The sequence below is a fragment of the Rhamphochromis longiceps genome, linkage group LG12 (genome assembly GCF_057381845.1).
Source record: "Rhamphochromis longiceps isolate RC_006_pf linkage group LG12, R_longiceps_female_GT1.1, whole genome shotgun sequence".
NCBI classification, from domain to species: Eukaryota; Metazoa; Chordata; class Actinopteri; order Cichliformes; family Cichlidae; genus Rhamphochromis; species Rhamphochromis longiceps.
In genome coordinates this window covers 11,297,707-11,318,765 of record NC_140568.1, presented here as the reverse complement: position 1 = coordinate 11,318,765, position 21,059 = coordinate 11,297,707, and the positions used below count along the sequence as shown (strand labels likewise).

The window sequence follows — 21,059 nt, the reverse complement described above, 5'->3', positions numbered from 1 at the left end:
CTGCTCAGTCAGTCATTCAACCTGTGGTCCTGCCATTAATGCACTCTTTAGCTGAATCATTAGCCCAGTCACCGTTAACTCAGTTGTCCACTCCACCACCTACTCCACTCTCACCACAACCGTTACTACAGCCATCAGTGCAGTCCCCTGTGCCAGTGCAGACTTCAGTTCAGTCCCTTGTAGCACTTCAGTTCCCTGGTCAGCTACACACTCACCCACCTAGTCAGCCTAATGTTCAGTCAGGGGTCCCCACACTCTCTAGCCCTACATTAGCTCCTGCTGGAAGCTCGGGTGAGCCCATCCAGCACTCCGCGGCTCCCACGCCACCACCTGCCTCATCCGCTGGGGGTTCTGGAGAGCCCGGCCAGCCCTTCCTCGTGTTCGCTGGGGGTTCTGGAGAGCCCGGCCAGCACTTCCTCGTCTCCGCTGGAGGGTCCGAGGGGCCCATTCAGCCGTCACCTGCAGTGTCACCATCCTCAGCTGCTTCTGCCTCGCCTGGTCCAGCCTCTGCTTCTGCCTCGCCTGGTCCTGCGGTTGTTACACTGCCGTCCAAGGTACGTCCAGCACCTCAGCATCACCGGCCACTTTCTGGGCCTCTAGCCAGATGCCTTCGCCGTCGTGGGCAGCCTCCGGACCAGCTCTGTTGTCTCCTTCACCGGCGTCGCTGCCGCTGCCTTTCGCACGGCCGGCCCCCTGAACTGTTTCCACGTCGCCGCCGTTGCCGTCCGCACGGTTGGCCCCCTGAACTGAATTGTGTTTAGGCTATTTTCTTGGGCTCCGGTGTTTCCTCTGACCTGCTTTTGCTTTCTGTTCTCTGTGCCCCCTCTGTTCTGTGTAAAGTCCATGTTTCTTGGTCTGTTGGTTGGCATGTTTTGAATTTCTTGTGTTTTCTGTCACTCTGTATTGTGAATTATGTTCTTATGGTTGGTCTTTTGTTACTCCCTCGAGTCTAGTTTCTTGTCCTCTGCCTTATGGTTTATGTTTCTGTGTTTCTTAGTTGCTGTCTCCACCGTGTCAAGTTCGCGTCTCTGTGTTATACTTCCTGTTTTACTTTGAAGGTCCGTGTCTAATGTGAATGTGTCCTACTTTGCTTCCTTGTCTTGTCAGTTCTGATTTCTCCCAGCTGTGCCCTCCTTCTGTGTCTCATTCTCCTCGTTACTTCCCAGTGTATTTAAACCCTGTGTTTCTCTGAGTCAGTGTCGTGTTGTCCCTCATGCTGTGTGGATTGCCCTGTGTCGCCCTGTGAGTTTAGTTTGTTATTTCCCAGTTTAGTTTAGTTTAGTTTAGTTTGCTTTGTATGCTCGTTTTCCCGTGCCAGCAAATAAAGCTGTGGTTTTGAGTTCATCCCTTGTGTCTGAGTCCTGCCTTTTGAGTCCTCATCTCCTGCCTGCCACATAGCGCTGCCTGACAGTAACAATAACAGGTTATGCTGTTTGTTTGTTTTTTGTTTGTGTATTTGTTATATTGGTTTTGTTTAAACTACAAATCAATTAATGAATAACTTAGGTCTGCCATAAAGTGTACCCTACTTTATCTCCCTTCTGGACAATCCAGTCGGATGAATTGTTTACTGTTGGAATTGAACATGAAGTCTCTAGATCTTTTTCCAGCAGAATTTTATATAACCAAACATCTTTGCAGTCAGTCTCTTCCTGCTGGCCTGCTGCTTAGAAAGAAAGCAAGTTAAAGAAACATAGGCATGGACTTCACATTTCAACCTGAGTTTTTAAATTTGTTTATAGCCTATTATATATTGTTGTGTTCAGAATCAATATGTATCAAGAACCAAAATAAACAAATATTTAAAAGCTCATATTGATTGTTTTTATTAAAAAAAAAAAAGACTGATTTCAAACTTTTCAGACAAACAATATCATTTCTAGTTTTTACAATTCTGTCTTTGCACTATTTTGCATTAAACTCTGGATTTTAATTAATATGATCATTGCATTATGTTTTCAATATTACAAACGTTTTTAAACATGAGTGAAGCATGAATGTATTATCAGGGAACAGATGAATATAAAGGTCCAATGTTGTGGCTACAGCAGTGTCCATAACCTTAAAGCCATGCTGTATAACTAACATCACTGACTCTTGGTCTCAGTAACCAGCTGGTTCACCTTTTTTCCTTTCATCAGACCATGCAGAGATACAGCTGCCCGCCTTTTCCACAGCGTTAACTGTGTTGTAGAATTTTGCTATTTTATGTCCCAGAGCTTCAAGACCATCAACTACATCCTGCAAAGAGGAGAGAGACTCAGATGGAACAAAAGGTGTAAAATGTCTTAATTTATCATTTAAATACACTGAATATAATACCTTTTCAAGCTTGGGTTCAGGTTTTACTTCACTTTGAGAGTCTACAAGAACAACAGGAGTATCAATTGCCTCCTTAAGGCTCTTTCCAAACCAAAGGTGGTTCATGAGCGCCTTGAAGAGAAAAAAACATCTGAGATGAGAAAGTGATGATTACAGGATAAATTAGGGTGAAGAATCTTGTTACTATGATGCACGCTTCCTTTTAAATAAATTTATTTTCAGTTACAGCTGAAATACAAAAATAAAACGTATAAGGGACACACAGTGTACAAGTAACTACAATAGTGATACAGAGGTTTGGTACCAGGTCATGATAAGGTGGTCATTTTAAATGTTTCCATGTACATTAGAAATGGCTGCCATGCCTTAAGAAATGTGGTGGTTGAACTTGCCAGTGTATATCTCATCTTTTCCAAATGCAAAAACCTCATGTAAACCTCATATATTAATAATTTTATACAAAGAAGTTTCCTCGGGTAATTCTAAAAAAGAAGGAAAGCGACATTTTACAAAGTGGTGAACTTATAAATAGCAGAAAAAACGCTGCAGAGGAGCACTGAACTGCTTCAGGAGCTGCGTGAATGGGGCAAAAATTCCATCTTCAAAAAGATCTTTGATATTTTTAAGTCCATTACTTTCCCATATTTTAAAAGCAGAATCCATCATGAAGGGTGGAAAGATGATTTGAGCAGATAGGTGCTTTAATTGACATTGAGTGTAACCCAAACCTTTTCCTACATTGCACCCAGATTTTGAGCGAGTCATACAACAAAGGGTTACATTTATAGGTGTACAGTTCTAATGGGAGAGCTGAACTCCACAAAGCTGATAGGCATGTTTTGCCACAATTGGATGACTTAATTTGGAGCCAAGCTGGAATCTCTGTAGTAAAACTACTCATCTAATAAAGTACATTTTGTATATTTGCTACCCAATAATAAGACTGAAAGTTTGGTAACGCTAATCCACCAACTGGCCTAGTTCTCTGCATGAAATCTTTACAAATTCGTGGACTTTTGCCATTCCAAATAAATGCAGAGATATGCTTATTCAGTGTTATAAAATATAGGTGCAGCTATAGTCATTTTATACACACATTGCAGGTTGTGCTCATATAGAGTTGATGCTCAGTCTATTTAAAGGTCTTAAGCTTCGTTTGGCGCGATCTATTGTGTAAGTGACTTGGAGCAACAGGTGGTTAAACTGCGCATACGCTTACACACACACATGATTTAAAGATAGGCCAGGCCAAAGGCCTGAAAGTCATCTAGCTTCTAACTGCATTTGAGTTTGCTTAGTAACAGGTGACAGAAGATGAGTCAAGAAGAGGACAAGCCCATAGGGACCATCTGGGCTTGAAACTAATTGCCATGTATGGAGAATGTGATAGAAAGAGGAACTTCTTTGTCTGTTTTTAGCTATTTTAAATTGACTATTTACTGTAACTGATGTATGTGATGTTTATTTGACGCAAGAAGGGGCGTAAACCCTGATGTATTAAAAACATTCTGAAGTGTATTTTTGGACGGAGATCTACGCTGATTTGTTGCAGTGTGTGTCTTCCCACGCGTGTTCAATAAATCCATTGTTTTGACTGCACTCTTCTGGGCCTCTGGTGGTTTCTTATATTCCTCAACATTTCGAATCGGGACAGTAGGTAGCATGGAATACACATAAAAATAAATAAAGGAACTTGGGTAGTATGTTAATTTTGTGAAAGCGTTAACGGCAAAGACGGGTGTCAGTCCATATCAATTTATTTATTTTAACCTCCTTGTCTTGACCAAAAAACTAAATTTTGTCCTACAAGGGTCTGATATCCACTTACGAGGACATTATACTGCCACTGTTCTATCAAAATTTAAAACGAACGTCCTCATATGTGGATCTCATTTTTCTCAGAAACATAAATCAGGTAAAAAACAAAATCATGTAATTCTTTGTTTTTACATTCATCAGGTCCCAATCAGCCCAATAGCAAAGAGAAATTAAAAATGCATGCCATGAAAGAGTTCGGGTCTTAGGAGGTTAGTATGTAATGGCACTTTTGTGTGTGTACCATGCATACATACCGAGGACACTGCCGGTGGAATCGTTTCAGCACCAGACCCTCCAATCATCAGCGTCTTTGACTGAGACTTCAGCACAGATGGGGACATATTTGAGGGAGGCCGCTCCCCTGAGAAATACAACAAAGACCCTAAATAGCAAAACTAGAAAACAGAATTCCGTCTGTACCCACATATTCGTGCATAAATCATTCATACAAATGTTTCACACACAAATCAGTGACCGTATTTTCATGCAGTATTTTTATACCTGGATGTGTTTATACCCTACAAACAAATTTAGAAGTGCCTCTGCAACAACAAATGATGAAAATGCATACACAACAAGTGAGAACTCTCTACAGAATCTGTATCAATCAAAAGTGAAATGTCTGTCAAAGCAGCTATTAATGAGACTGTATAGGTGTTAATGTTTGAATGTGCTAGAAAAAAAAAAAACCTGAACAATATGTGAATTTCCCCACATGCCACAGTAACGGTATCTTCATTAAAGCAGGGGCCGTTCATGATCTAACAGTTAATAATGTTTGGTGTTCTTCTGTACGTACAGGTACGCTGTTACCCAGATTTCAGGTTTATATTGTGGAATAGTTTGTAATGCTGGTTATTACTAAAGTAAACCGGTTAGGACTTTGTATATAAATTATAGCACACTGTTAGCTCACCGTGGATTACATATTACTTTTATTACAAAAAATTGTTCCACTTAGTAAATTTGTCCCAGTTCCCTTAAAAATTAATGCATATTACTTTCTCATATTTTCCTGCTGTATGGTGATCCAGTGTAATTCCTTTAAAACTCGCTATTTAGAATTTTTATGACCAAAGTGAAATTTTCTCCATCCACAATTTATTCCAGCTGACCATAAGTTAAAGTGGAAATACAACAGCTAATGCAAACTGAATTATACAGAACCTTGAACACACTCTGATCAGTTATTATAGATTCATCCATCAATTATGTTTGGCTTATCCGTCTCAGGGTTGCGGGGGGTGGGGGGTGAAGCCTATCCCATAGGGCGAGAGGCAGGGTAAACCCTGGTCAGGTCGGTAGCCTGATGCAGAGTTAACACAGAGTGACACTTGCATTCACACCTATGGGCAATTTAGATTCACCGATGAGCCTAACACAGCTAACTGCATGTCTTTGGACTGTGGGAGAACATGCAAGCTCCACACAGGTGGTGGGACTCAGGGCCCTCTTGCTATAAGGCAACACCGCGCCAGGGTGCTGCCCTATCTATATACAGTATAAATTGATATAAATAGCCATATGCTGTCAAATCACAATACCACATTTATATTATAAGGTTAACCCATTTCAATAGAGCGCTATACAAATACAGGCCAGGCCATTTTTTACAAAAAAACAACACTAAGATGAGTCCCTTATGAGCAAGTACTTGGTGACAGTGGGAAGGAAAAACTCCCTTTTAACAGCAAGAAACCGCCAACAGCACCAGGCTCAGAGAGGGCCAATCATCCACAGGGTTCAGTGCTAGGACCAATTCTGTTTACATTATACATGCTTCCCTTAGGCAGCATCATTAGAAGACATAGCATACATTTTCACTGCTATGCAGATGACACCCAGCTCTATCTGTCCATGAAGCCAGATAACACACACCAATTAGTTAAACTGCAGGAATGTCTTAAAGACATAAAGACCTGGATGGCCGCTAACTTTCTGCTTCTTAATTCAGATAAAACTGAGGTTATTGTACTCGGCCCTGAAAATCTTAGAAATATGGTATCTAACCAGATTCTTACTCTGGATGGCATTACCTTGGCCTCCAGTAACGCTGTGAGGAACCTTGGAGTCATTTTTGACCAGGACATGTCCTTCAACGCACATATTAAACAAATACACTCAACAAAAATATAAACGCAACACCTTTGTTACTGCTCCCATTCCCCATGGGATGGACGTAGAGACCTAAAATTCATTCCAGATACACAATATAACCATCCCTCCCAAACAGTGGTCACAAATCAGTCCAAATGTGTGGTAGTGGGCACATCTGCTATATTGAGATAATCCATCCCACCTCACAGGTGTGCCACATCAGGATGCTGATCTGACATCATGAGTAGTGCACAGGTGTACCTCAGACTGCCCACAACAAAAGGCCACCCTGGAATGTGCAGTTTTGTCTCACAGCAAAATGCCACAGATGCCACAAGCAATGAGGGAGCGTGCAACTGGCATGCTGACAGCAGGAATGTCAACCAGATCTGTCGCCCGTGCATTGAATGTTCATTTCTCAACCATAAGCCGTCTCCACAGGCGTTTCAGAGAATATGGCAGCACATCCAACCGGCCTCACAACCACAGACCTCGTGTAACCACACCAGCCCAGGACCTCCACATCCAGCAGGTTCACCTCCAAGATCGTCTGAGACCAGCCACCCAGACAGCTGCTGGAACAATTGGTTTGCACAACCAAACAATTTCTGCAAAAACTGTCAGAAACCGTCTCAGGGACGCTCAACTGCATGCCCGTCGTCCTCATCGGGGTCTTGACCTGACTCCAGCTAGTCGCCGTAACAGACTTGTGTGGGCAAATGCTCACATTCGATGGCGTCTGGCACGTTGGAGAGGTGTGCGCTTCACGGATGAATCATGGTTCACATTGTTCAGGGCAGATGGCAGCTGAGAATGTCCCAGTTCTTGCATGGCCAGCATACTCACCGGACATGTCACCCATTGAGCATGTTCGGGATGTGCTTGACCGGCGTATACGACAGCGTGTACCAGTTCCCACAAATATCCAACAACCTCGCACAGCCATTGAAGTGGAGTGGACCAACATTCCACAGGCCACAATTGACAATCTGATAGACTCCATGCGACGATGTGTTGCACTGCATGAGGCAAATGGTGGTCACACCAGATACTGACCGGTTCTGGGTCCCCAGACCCCCAATAGCGCAAAAAACTGCACATTCCAGGGTGGCCTTTTGTTGTGGGCAGTCTGAGGTACACCTGTGCACTACTCATGATGTCAGATCAGCATCCTGATGTGGCACACCTGTGAGGTGGGATGGATTATCTCAATATGGCAGATGTGCCCACTACCACACATTTGGACTGATTTGTGACCACTGTTTGGGAGGGATGGTTATATTGTGTATCTGGACTGAATTTTAGGTCTCTACGTCCATCCCATGGGGAATGGGAGCAGTAACAAAGGTGTTGCGTTTATATTGAGTGTATGTAAGACTGCGTTCTTCCATTTGCGAAACATCTCTAAAGTTAGAAATATCCTGTTTCAGAGTGACGCTGAAAAACTAGTTCATGCATTTATTACTTCCAGGCTTGACTCCTGTAATTCATTATTATCAGGATGTCCAAAAAACTCACTGAAAAGCCTTCAGCTAATCCAAAATGCTGCAGCAAGAGTCCTGACAGGGACTAGAAAGAGAGAGCATATTTCTCCTGTTTTGGCTTCCCTTCATTGGCTTCCTGTTAAATCCAGAATTGAATTCAAAATCCTGCTCCTCACATACAAGGTCTTAAATAATCAGGCCCCATCTTATCTTAATGACCTTGTAGTACCATATCACCCTATTAGAGCACTTCGCTCTCGCTCTGCAGGCCTACTTGTTGTTCCTAGAGTATTTAAAAGTAGAATGGGAGGCAGAGCCTTCAGTTTTCAGGCCCCTCTTCTGTGGAACCAGCTTCCAGTTTGGATTCGGGAGACAGACACTATCTCTACTTTTAAGATTAGGCTTCAAACTTTCCTTTTTGCTAAAGCATATAGTTAGGGCTGGACCAGGTGACCCTGAATCCTCCCTTAGTTATGCTGCAATAGACGTAGGCTGCCGGGGGATTCCCATGATGCATTGAGTTTTTCCTTTCCAGTCACCTTTCTCACTCACTATGTATTAACAGACCTCTCTGCATTGAATCATATCTGTTATTAAACTCTGTCTCTCTTCCACAGCATGTCTTTATCCTGTTTTCCTTCTCTCACCCCAAACGGTCGAAGCAGATGGCCCCGCCCCTCCCTGAGCCTGGTTCTGCCGGAGGTTTCTTCCTGTTAAAAGGGAGTTTTTCCTTCCCACTGTCTCCAAAGTGCTTGCTCATAGGGGGTCATATGATTGTTGGGTTTTTCTCTGTATCTACTGTACAATATAAAGCGCCTTGAGGTGACTTTTGTTGTGATTTGGCGCTATATAAATAAAATTGAATTGAATTGAATCTGCTGTGACCAGCTGAAGAGTGAGGTGAGGAAGAAAGGACAGATTTAGAAAGCTTATGTAATTTGTGTTTATAGAAGTTCACTCAGAGCTCAACTGTGCCTGTTCTTGAACTTCAAAACATTTCAGCAGGCTATGACATTAAATAGAAAATGCAATTCAAATCCAAATTTATATGATGTGCTTCAGTTTGGCAGATTTGTTGACCATTTTCATGTTCAACCAAACATGATGCGCCACAATGAATTATGAAATGCCATTTTCTCTTCTTATTTCCTCAATGGTACTATTTTGGTACTATTAGATTCCCCAGATATTGTTGTTTTTTCTTTCAAATTTCTTACATTTGCCCCCCCCCCCCCAACGTGCTAATATGTACAAACGTGCATATTTATCAAGTATATGTTATATTAACCATGCTTAATGCATTAGTTTAGTAGATGAAGTAAAACTGCAAATTAGCACTATACAAATCCGAATTGAGGTCCAGAATATTTGTTATTAAATATTAAATTTAGAAGGAATCCTGCTGATCCCTTACCATGAAAGATGTTATCAGCTCTACCACAGAAGTCAGAGAGCTGGTTGTTGAGGATGATTCCAGTGCTTGAAGAGAGGACATTGGACCCAAATCTGTAAAGAGTAAACATTAAATGAACTAGGTCTAAATCCTGTGACACTGTTGTGGAAAAGTCAGCTGGTTTCTAACAGTGAAACAGAATGATGCAGGTACTGACTCATCGTTGATGCTGCTGGTGACAGACACAGCAGATCCATCTTCAGCCAGCACAGATACATGTGTGGTGCCGATGCTGTCTAGGTACGAGTTTTTGCCGTAATACTGGGGATCATGAGTCTTGTCGCTGCTGATCAAGCTCCGTATGTGGTTGGCAAAGCTATCCTCTGTCAAATTCTTTGCCATCTGTGTGAAATACAGAGAATTAAGAAAACTAAATAAATAAATACATTACAGAAAATACATTGATATCAAGAAAATTAACCAATTACAGCCAAATATTAACAGAATTTTGATCACTGATGCATCACTGATGCTGCTGGTGACAGAAACAGCAGGAGCATCTTCAACCAGCACAGACCAATGTGTGGTACTGATGCTGTCCAGATATGAGGTGAAGGTGTAATTAATTATTCTGCACCAGATTTGATGCACCTTGGCTGCATTTTTAGGTAAATAGCTGCACAAAACTTTGTTGTTTGCAAAACTCAGTTACTTTTTTAAGAAGTAACTATATAATTAATTGCCCAACATTGGTCATTATTTACTGTATCTTTCAGACAGAGTTACAGGACTCTCTCCCAGACCACAGACTCATACTCATAATACAAGTCAGAGCTTTATATTAAAAAAACAAAACAAAAGAATAAAGTTGTGTTTTCAAAATTGGAGTTCAAGTTATTTTTTACTTCCTATAGTGTTAACAAACTACACAGATGATGAACAAGACTGTTTTTTAATTTTCATTGTAAGTGGGCTAAAGCAATTAATTAAAAGTAGTCTAACATAAATGTAAATGGTGTAATTTGATCATTTTAATAAACTATGTAACTTGAATGGATTCATGCTGCACATGTCTAATGTTACTCACAGTGGTCCAAGGGATCGCTCAGGGAGTTTGTGTGTTCGCTCAGACACGTGAAAAATTAGAGGGAATATTGCATCAAACTACAACTCAGTATCAATGTGCATAAACCAACTGTGGTGGGATGTGGTTTGTGGATGAGCTGCAGGCGGGGGTGGAGCACAGGGTTCAGGCAGAGCAGAGACTCATGTGGTATTGCTATTTTTACTCGTTTAGTCAAAAAGCAGGTGCAAATCTGTAAGATTTTGAGATACTTACTTCATCTGGGATGAACCTTGGATCTCTGATATGTTTCTTTAATCCATTGGCAAATTTTAAAGTTTCAATAAAACGGTGATAAAACAAAATCTTGTCATCAGTCGTCTTAGGTTCTGAATTCATTTTGTATCCTGAAAACATAAGTAATTTTTTTTAAAATTTAAAACATCCATTCTTAGTGTATCACAATTGTAAAGATTGATAAGGATCATTTTCTTATATGAAACAAACCAAGGGCGTAGATTTGATTTTGGCATTGGTTGGGACGGATGATTCAACCACTGAACCCTGACCCGTTTCTTTTTTTTTTCCTTTTTGTCTTTGCTTCTTGATAAAAAAAAAGGAGAAATATACTTGCCTACATATGCTATTCTACATTTTAAACCATGTAAAATCACAATTCATAGTTTTATATGTGAATTATGTAATGCCAAATTACTATTAAACAAATGACTAAGTATTTTAGACTTTAGTTTACTTCAGCCATATTTCATATAAATCAGGTATCATACAAAAATAAAAATAGCTTCAAATACAATCATGACAATAGAAGAATATGACTTTAAGTACTTAACAACATCCATGCTAAATCTACGCCCTTGAAACAAACTCTACATGCTATAAGCAACAATCAGGAACCTTTCATGATGTTGAGAATGAGGCTGAGGATGGCTCCTCCTGAAGGGGGCGGAGGGAAGTACATCTGGTACTCTCCCAAAGAAATATTCCACGGATCAGTCACACTAGCTTGATACGATGCTAAGTCCTCCAGTGTGAGTTTTCCTCCTGAGCAAAAACAGTGAAACAAATGATTCTGCTGAGCAAAAATGAACACGATGCATTTCATAATCAAGACTTTGAATGGATCCAGACAGATCACAGTGCAGCCTGTGAGGGATCATGTTAGATTTTAATAGAGCCAATTAATTTTCTAATTTGTAATTAGAACATTGTGCCTGGCAGACATAGAAAACGGTCAGAAAGAGAGCAGGATGAAACCCGTCTGATAATACCTGCATCCTGAATGTCACTGATTAAATTCTTTGCTATTGTTCCGTTGTAAAACACATCTGGTCCCTCGTTTGCGATCATCTCCAAAGTGTCAGCCAGTTTCTCAAATTTCACAGTATCACCGGTCTTAAGCAGGTTCCCATTTTTATCTAAATATAACTCCCTAAAAGACAAAGACAGTGAAATAAAGCTGAACCATTCATTGTTTGCTCTTTGTATTTTTGAAATCACATTGTGGGTGTTTTTCATACCGTAGTGACGTGTTACCAATGCGTGGGATGTGTTGACCTTGGTAGTAAGGAATAGGGAATCCTTCTCTGGCTAATTTGATGGTCGGCTGAAAGAGGTCGGCCCAGGGCAACTTCCCATAAAGCCGGTGTGCCGCTTCATAACCTCGAATTTCCCCAGGAACCCCAATCCATCTGCTACCTGGTTAGACAGATAATGGGTAGTCAGGGCTGGAAAGTCCCACATACATTTGCTCATGTTTTGGGTAAACTGTAAGGTCCTGACCTTTATTGATCTGAGATGACATTTGTTATAATTTGGTGCTTTGTAAATACTCTATTCCAGAGGTTCCCAAAGTGTGGGGCCCGCCATTGTGGGGGGCGCAGAGCCATTGCGTGTCGGCGGGGGGGGGTGCGGTTTGAAAAGAGAAAAATAAAAAAAGAACGCTTGGACACTGCTAGCATCATTGACAGGTTTTTGAAGGGGCTCCCACACAAACGCAAAGCAGGAGATGAAGCATCGCTGAATATCCAAACCAACTTCATTCCAAGCCAAATGCTAGAAAATATGGTGAAGCATATCTTCCCTTTGGCTTCACCTGCACAAGTGCCGAGGTAGGTCTCTGCGACAGAATTAGATTCCCTTGTGTCGGGAGCACGCACTGGGCTCTTCAAATCACGGACAAACAGTATCCCACATTCTTGATTTTTACTTCACAAACACTTCTTGTAATGACTAACTACTCCTGACATTTCGGAGATGTTAGCTCTTTATACAGTAAAGTTACAGTGGGATCCAAATAATATCAGGCTGATCCTGCCACGATTTGTTTCCTCGGTTCAAATCCCGGACAAACTGTATCCCACAGTTGTTTATGTTTTTCAACCCATTTTGCACAGGGAGGAACTTTTTGAGAAATGTATTGATAGCATCCATCCATTCGCTTCCGCTTATCCTTTTCAGGGTCGCGGGGGGCGCTGGAGCCTATCCCAGCTGTCATAGGGCGAAAGGCGGGGTACACCCTGGACAGGTCGCCAGTCTGTCGCAGGGCCAACACACAGGGACAGACAACCATTCACACTCACATTCATTCACACATTCACACCTAGTGGCAATTTGGATTATCCAATTAACCTATCCCCACAAGCTGCATGTCTTTGGACGGTGGGAGGAAGCCGGAGTACCCGGAGAGAACCCACACAAACACGGGGAGAACATGCAAACTCCACACAGTGCTAACCACCGTGCCACCGTGCTGCCCGTATTGATAGCAATGTTTTTGTTTTTTTTGTTTGTTTTTTTTTCCTGTGTAATAATATTCAGTATTGATAGCAATGTTGAATATTATTACACAGGAAAAAAAAACAACTACACGTAAAATAATCACACCGTGAGCCTCTGCCTTTCTAAATGGAGGGACAGTAACTGCATGTGTATATGTAAGCGTGTAAAACCTGCAGATAGTCAGATTAACAGCAACAGTATTTTGTCTCTATCTGCCATTCTGCAATTCATCTCATGTAAACAATAACGTGGCGCACATTTTCTTGTAAAACAAAGGGGGGTCCAGCAAAAAAAGGCTGGGAACCGCTGCTCTATTCTATTCTGCTCCATTTCAGAGGGAAACTGTACTTTTTAAATGTGTCTCTGTTTGTAACTGATTACGTTAGAGATAAAAAGGTTAAAAATATTGGCATTGGCAATACTGTTCTTAATTTACTTACTATTTATCAGAGCAATACCAAAATTTGTAGTTTTGCACAAACAATTCTATTTCAAGTATGTAAAAAACCGTGTGGTTAAGGCTTACTTTGAGTTTAGAAATCATTAATGTCATATTTCTCTTTGTTGTTAAAACACACATAATTTGGTGCAAATGTAATATAATAGGACACATTAGGACACTACTGAGGCCATGCCACAGTCAACTTTCATTGTGCTCTGGGCTGCAATAGCTTATTATTCCTAAGCAAGCAACACTCTCTCTTTATATTTCCTAGGGTTGAAAGTCCCCTAGGTGTTGCTCTTGCATTTTAATCATAACATCCCCTGACCACCACGCCACAACAGTAAGCATGTACTTAGTTTTTCATGGTTCAGTGTGCCATCCACAAATTGAAATTCTCTATCACGCAAAAAAGAAAGCCATATATGAACATGATCCAGAAATGCAGCTGTCTTCTCTGGGCCAAAGTCCATTTCAAAACTATGGAATTGGCTTCTTGCACATCTGGCAATGCACCATCAGTGCTGAAAGGTGTATACAGGTCTTACAGCAACTTATGCTCCCATCGAGTTGACATCAGCAAGATTTTTTTTTAATAAGATACCAGTCATGCTGTCTCTTTCCTTCGCTTCTTTGGTGACCAGAACCCAATCTCAGATGATAAAACGTAGGTATGATCCTTCATATCTTGAGTTTCTTGCAGACTATTACAATAGCATGGCTTCACAGTAGAAGTACCTGGGTGTTAAAATGGCCTGCCTGCAGTTCAAACCGACCAAGAAAAAACACATCGGGTTCATCATGAAGCGAAAGATATGACAAAAAGAACCCAGGACTGTGGAGCAGCTAGAATCCTTTGGCAAATAAAACTGTGGGTTTTTTGACTCAGTATTTGAATTTCTCTTGACTTGTTAATTATTTCTTTAAAGAGGTATAAGATCATTTATGTTTTTGTTCCTGAATAAATTTTCTTGTGCTTTTGTGTTTGATTGTGTTTCCTTTCTGTCCAGTCCAAGCCTGCTTTAATGTTAGCTTGTAACAAGCTGTTGTTGTTTAACTGGTTCATTATTGACTGCCTGGAGTTGGAAGTGCTGATTGTCCAGTCTGCTTACAGTAATTAAATAATAATGTTTATGTACTCCTTAGTGTGTTAGAGTCCTGACTTTAGTTCAGGAGATGAGGTTAGAGGTGAGGAGGAGGGTGACATTTTAATAAGATACCTGTCATACTGTCTCTTTCCTTCGCTTCTTTGATGACAAGAACCCTCTCAGATGATAAAACAAAGGTATGATCCTTCATATCTTGAGTTTGTCTTGTCAGACTATGGTGCTGAATTTAAAAAATACCTCTACAGATAACTGGCTACACCTTTAAAACTTTTGTGTTACATCTTGTGTATCATTTGGAGAAAGACCTGTTAAGACCAGTTTGGAGAAAAACCTGACTACTTCAATCTCTCTGGTTGTTTCTGAAACCAAGGAGCATGTGTTTCATGTTGTTAATGTATGGTAGATTATTCTGATAGTGTCATATAGGACACTGACTCATTGTCTTTAATAACTGCTGACAGCCAAACTGTCTGTAGTGGTTTGGTTTATCTCTTTTTTCTTTTCTATTATCCCAGTTTTTCTTTCTTGAGGAAACAACAATGAGGAATGACTCACAGTGTGCATTAGCAGTCACCTGTACAGAATAAATTAACTGTGGCATAAAGGTGAGTCCAAGAGCAGATTAGACTAAACCATTATAAATATTAGCATTATGGCAGAAAAATAGCCCACCTTGCGGCCACTTCATGCTCCACTCTGTGGTTTTAGGACACGACTTAAGCAGGTCAGAGTTCACGTTGCTGGGGACAGTCTCTCTGGAGGTGATGATTTTCACTTTACCTTTGAAAAGATGACATATTACTACATTAATCCACAGCAGAGCTGAGCAAAGAGTAGCGAGGGTGTCTTGTTACCGGAGCTGTCCATCACTGTGAATATGACCCCGCCTCCAATCCCCATGCACTGTGGGTTCATGATGGAGGTGCACAGCAGCGCAGCAATGGCAGCATCTACTGCAGAGCCGCCTTTCTGAAGAATGTCCCTGAAACAGTTCACCATTATCACTTTAGTGTTATTGTTATCATGTGTGCACAATTAAATTAATATTAATCTTCATCAAAACTGTAATATCCCACAATTAAATTGCCATGACTGAATAACACAACGATGTGTTGTCTTTTTTGTTATTGCATGTGCTAGAGATGCACAGTTCACTCAATTTTAATCTCTTCACATCCCACTATTAAATTAACCTGATTGTTTGCAGACAAAGCAGGAAGATCTTTAAATGTACAAAAACATGTTCTCATCTGTCTGTGAGGAGCCTAGCATCAGGACTGTGGACAAGCTGGAGACAGGGCAGAGAGGACTGACTGAGACCAGTGTAAGGTCATTTGCAGTCATCCAAGTGGGAGGAAATGAGAGCATGAATTACAATTTCACCATCTTTCACAGAAAAAAAAGTTCTCATTTCAATTTGGAGCAGAGATGGAGCTGTTTTTAAACACTAAGTTAAATATGTCAAATAGCACACCAAGATTTTTTGCATAAGGTTTGATGCTGGAAGGATTGTGAGGCTGTGCAGAAAGCTCTCTGATGAAACTAAGACTTTGAGTGCTAAGCTTCAGTAGAAAAGCAATTTAGGCTTCCTCCACACTAAGCCATAAAATAATAAACATTTGATACAATGTATATTTTATTCATTAGCAATTTATTTTACACATGAAAAACCTACGTTCATCACCCTAGGGACCCAAAACGGTCCCGCCCCAAAAAGTGCTATAAAAATGTTATATATTAATATTTTTTTCCACTTTAAATGAGTCAGTCTTTTAAAACTACTTCTGCCTAAAATATTCATATAAAGTTTTAATTATATTTCGGGGTTTTTAACCCTTTAAACCCCAGTTTCGTTACATGAGCGCACTGTTTTTTTAGCCGAAAAAAACTAAAAACTTAAATATTTTCCATAAAATACATTTGAAGTAATATTTGACTGTTATTATAATTAGGCCTTTAGATGGTCCCAAGATTGGCACCAACATTCGTTTTGATCCAGCATTATTTTTTGCAGCACCATAGTAGATTATAATAAAACGGTATATTATGTTTTTTGTTTTCACATACTAAGTGCTTATTACCTCGTTGTTTTCTAAAATAAAATTACAAAAATATGTTAATAACAATACAAGATCACTTTGAACCAGAAAAACATTTATTTGAGAAGGATGAATATGAACAGTTATGTTATTGGGAATCGAGGAAGAATATGATTTCCGCTGCCTCCAGCCGGCTGCCTGCAGCCGGCTGCTGCGGTGGGTCCCGGTGTTCCGCGGTGAGTGTCCCTGGCCGAGTTTTTTTTCCCTGTGTCGGGAGCACAGGCTGGGCTGTCTAAATCACGCGCAAACAGTATTCCACAATTTTTATTTTTAGTTCACAAACACTTCTTATTATGACGTTTTACGCCTGAAACTTTGGAGGGCTTAGTTCTTTATACAGAAAAGTTACAGCAGGATATAAATAATTATCAGGCAAAATGTCCTTTGTTTATTACAATAACCCCGTCCGAACGTGAGAATACTAAATATAAAATGTTTTGTAACCCTCAAACTGAATGGTAATGCTGTTGCATTCAGTTACTACTTCTTCATGAAACCAAAACATCCCATATCTCGCTGCGTCATCGTGACATGTTACATGTTTTGTCGGGGTCTACGTACACGACATGTCCGATCCAACGCAATAAACCTATCGTTTTCTTTTGTAACCCTCAAACTGACTGGCAATGTAACGGTACTAATTTTTCAAATAACGAAAACATTAGTATTTCCCTGCATAATCCCGATGCGGGGGGGATTTTGTCACCCGCGAACAGCGCTTCGCCATCGGCGATGGCGGAGAGCATCGCCAAAGGCAATGGCGGATCAGTGTCCGCGGGTGACCAAAATACTTTTCAATTTTTCAAAAATCACCCTGTTACTGTTTCATTCATCTCCCTTTCGCTCCCAATTTTAAAATGAGTGGCAAAGGTGCTTTTTTTTACCATTAAATTTGCGTGCCAGTGTGCCAGCATCCGCGGTGCGCGCCGAGCAATAAACTGACTACCTCCGGGGTACTTGCTTGTTTTTCCAACCGCTACTGAACTGAAAAATGAGCTTGAAGCCATAATAAAGTCTAATTTGGTTTTGGTTCCAGCTTTTATATTTATTGTGTTTGTATTGCATTGTGGCCTAAGAGAAAAAACGGAAAAAAGGTGTGTGCGTGTGTGTGGCGCATGTGTGTGTGTGTGTGTGTGTGTCATTTTTTTCTTTTTTTAGGCATAAAGACTTTTATTTTATTTTTTTAAACATACACACCGTTGTCTAAGACTGTTAGTGACACAGAAGTATCATTTATTGAGCAGAAAGTCTGTGGAATAAATACGGAAATTTACTCCATTTCATTCAATTGCCCAAAAGTGAAAAAATGGCGCCACCTGGTGAACAAATAAAAAAATTACAACTTCAAGGCCATGGGTTTGCTTCAACATCCATACATAAAGAAATGCATTAATTTATGTTATAATTATTTTGGAATGAAAAATAGCGTTTATAATGGTTGTCAATGGGCCCAAAACGGTCCCTAGGATGATGAGTGTGAGGATTTTTGCTGCTCAGCCATTTTAGGCTGATTTAAGAAATTCAGACTGAAATTTTAAAATTAAAAAAAATCCTTTGGCAAGTTTGGCTATATTCCACTCAACACAGTGGAAATGGATTGAATTTGAAACAAGCAAGTGGCTGAAAATGGTCCCAGGATGAGGTAAGGGTTAACTTTGTTTTTGCTAATAAGTTATTTTCAGAAACAAAAGATTTGACCCTCTTAGAGCCATAAGAACCAGCTCTCTCAAAAGAGTTCGAATTCCCATCACTAGTAAGAAACATAGTTTTAAATAGTTATAAATAGCATTACTATCATTATGACCTATGACTATCAACGCCATCTGAGAACCTAAAGAATGGCATTTCTTAACAAATCAACTCAAAGAAAGCAACTAACAAGTCTTTTAATGTTTTTTCGTTTTTTATTCTTTGTTTGTTTTATTCTTTTCTTCTTTTTTTTTTAAATGGAAGCTTTATTCACGATAAAGTAGTGATATGTCAGAATGTCTCGTAAATAGGGAAATAGTGTGAAGATTTTGTATTGACCTGTTTTACATACTGAATTTTGCCTTTTCATGAAATGGCATATTGGTTTCGTAAAAGAACGAGAAATTAGAATTTAGTTATGAGTAGTTATTTTGTAAGCAGATGTAGAGAAAATAAAAACAACTGCACACCTTGTTTTAGCGCTAAAGTCTGCATTTGGAACAGTGCATAATATTATGTGTAATGTGAAAAAAAATGTGTCTGAGTATTAAAATGGTACTCACCGTCCAATCTCTGAACATTTCCCGGAGTCAGCGGCCACTGCTGCTTTTGAGAAAGGGCAATTAGGACTGGGGTCTTTGTCCGACAGGCCACACTCACTTTTACCTTTCCAATATCCGTTATTAAAAGCTACTCGACCAGCTACTAGAGCACCTACAATTATACCTACACAAATTGCGCGTTTTACTCGTTCAGGAACTTTGGGGGAGGAAGCAGTTTTGATACCTGTTTGCCACCCCTCCAAGTTCCTGTATAACACAGACATCACTGTTTTCTTCTCTGCTTAACCGTCGGTTCACTTCATCTGAAACTTTACCGCTTGCTGATTCCCTGGATAACGGAGACAGCGAGACAAGAGACAAAAAACAAGAGTTTATGTATCCACTGTGTGTGGATAAACAATCTTTACTGAGCTCACTTTTACAGTAGAAACCTATAAGAAATTGTAGAAAGCACTCAGAGCCAGTGTGCAGTGCGAGGAAGAGGACCCAAGATGCACACAGTGGACGTTGGCAGGAACTGTTTATTTAAGCTCTTGCACAGTCTTCAAAAAAAAAAAACAACAACCTGCAAATGCAGAGGGGGAAGTGAAAAACAAAGTGAAGAGCAATCAGAGGAAGTGGCGGTAGCTAGAAAAAAGAACTCCCAGCAGATCTGAATCACATGATATGCCAAAGGGAAGTAAAACGTCAAGCAAAGCATAAGCGCCAGTTAATAATATTAGGTATAATAGTGAACAGCGTACCAATTTAGATGTCTAGACAGTATTTAGCCATAAAAGGCGTCAGTGTAGAAGCTTCAAGGTGAAGGCACACAAAGTCCTATGATAAGAAGAAGATTGCCCACTAGTGATGTGTCGGTCGCGAACGAAACGGCTCTTAGAGCCAACTCTTTGAAGTGAACGACGCGAGCCGGCTCCCGTGGTTTTTGTTTTTCTCACCCTCTCTCTCGCAGTTTTTTTCCGCTTCACTCCGCACGCGAGTCTTGTGCTTTGCGCTGGGCAGAGGGGGGAGGGGCGGTAGTTACACTGGCAGTAGCACAGGAACAGAGTGGGAGGGAAAGAGAGAGAAAGAGAGCCAGGGACAACAACGTCCCATTAGAAAGGTATAGTAATCATCCACAACTATTTTCAGTTGCGGATGATAAAGGATTCAGAAAGTTTATTCATGCAGGTCCATATGACAGAGAATGTGCATGTTCTTTTTGTTTTCAGATTTTCATTTATATTTAATTGTGTTGTGGTTTGCAGTGTTTTGTGTCGTTTCACTTTAAATTTGTTTAAAAGGAAAAAGCTGAAAATTTAAATAGTTAAAAGTTGAAATGTAAATAGTTGGTTTTTGTATTATATGATTTATTTATTACATTTTATGTGGAGTGAATAAATAAAAGTATATTTAAGACAGAGACAAAGCACGTACAAACCCCGAAGCACATACAAACACCAAAACACGTAAAAACTCCAAAGCACATACAAAAGACAACAAAAGTGCTCCAGGATGCTAGGGCACAGTGTTGAGCTTTTGTTACCTAGTGGCTTCACAAGCCAGGAAGTACCAACGACCGGATTTGGTGTGTGGTAGTAAAATGGTAAATGGCCTGTATTTGTAAAGCGCTTTACACATCCAGTCATCCACCCATCCACACACGCATTCACACACTGGTAGTAAAAGGTAAATGAACACTTTTTTGAATTATTTGAATATATATGAGTGCTTGTGTATAAATACACAAACAATACACATATGCTTTCAATTGTGTAATTTAAGTGATCTAGGTAGCTCTGTTTTGAAAGTTCAGTTAACGCTAGAAATGTGTTTTGTACGTGCTTTGTCTCTAGGGGCCACCCTATATATTTATATATAAACATATATAAACAAAACCACGTTTTTTTACATTAGTAATTCCTTTTGTGCATAATTTTATATTGTTGTTAATAATAAATTAATTACAGCAACAAAACAACCTGAAGAGCCGGTGTGACTGCTTTTATTTTCTATTCCTGGCACAATACTAGCCTGCAAGCAGGAAAGAAATGATAGGGCAGGGAATACGCCACCAAAAAAAAAATCACTTACATTTAAAGTAAAATAGCTTAAATATAAGTTAATTCACATATATGTGATTAGACGTTAGTGGCTATCACACATACACATTCTTACTGTTGCTCTTTGATTAGATAACTC

At 40.1% G+C, this 21,059-nt stretch overlaps 2 protein-coding genes across 2 annotated transcripts in view; both read right to left on the bottom strand.

Annotated features, from left to right (window-relative positions):
• The window catches only part of LOC146656966 (glutathione hydrolase 5 proenzyme-like), a 168,223-nt gene that overhangs the window by 95,752 nt on the left and 51,412 nt on the right, over nt 1-21,059 (bottom strand). The window lies entirely within an intron of this gene.
• On the bottom strand, nt 1,987-19,141 carry LOC146656969 (glutathione hydrolase 5 proenzyme-like). Its single transcript, XM_085425082.1, has 12 exons — nt 18,879-19,141; nt 15,382-15,509; nt 15,200-15,307; nt 11,716-11,893; nt 11,467-11,627; nt 11,093-11,239; nt 10,454-10,584; nt 9,332-9,516; nt 9,136-9,227; nt 4,395-4,501; nt 2,323-2,433; nt 1,987-2,241 (listed from the first exon to the last, which is right to left on the bottom strand). Exons 1-12 carry the CDS (start codon nt 19,139-19,141, stop codon nt 2,104-2,106), a joined length of 1,749 nt encoding a protein of 582 aa, XP_085281208.1. The 3' UTR covers nt 1,987-2,103.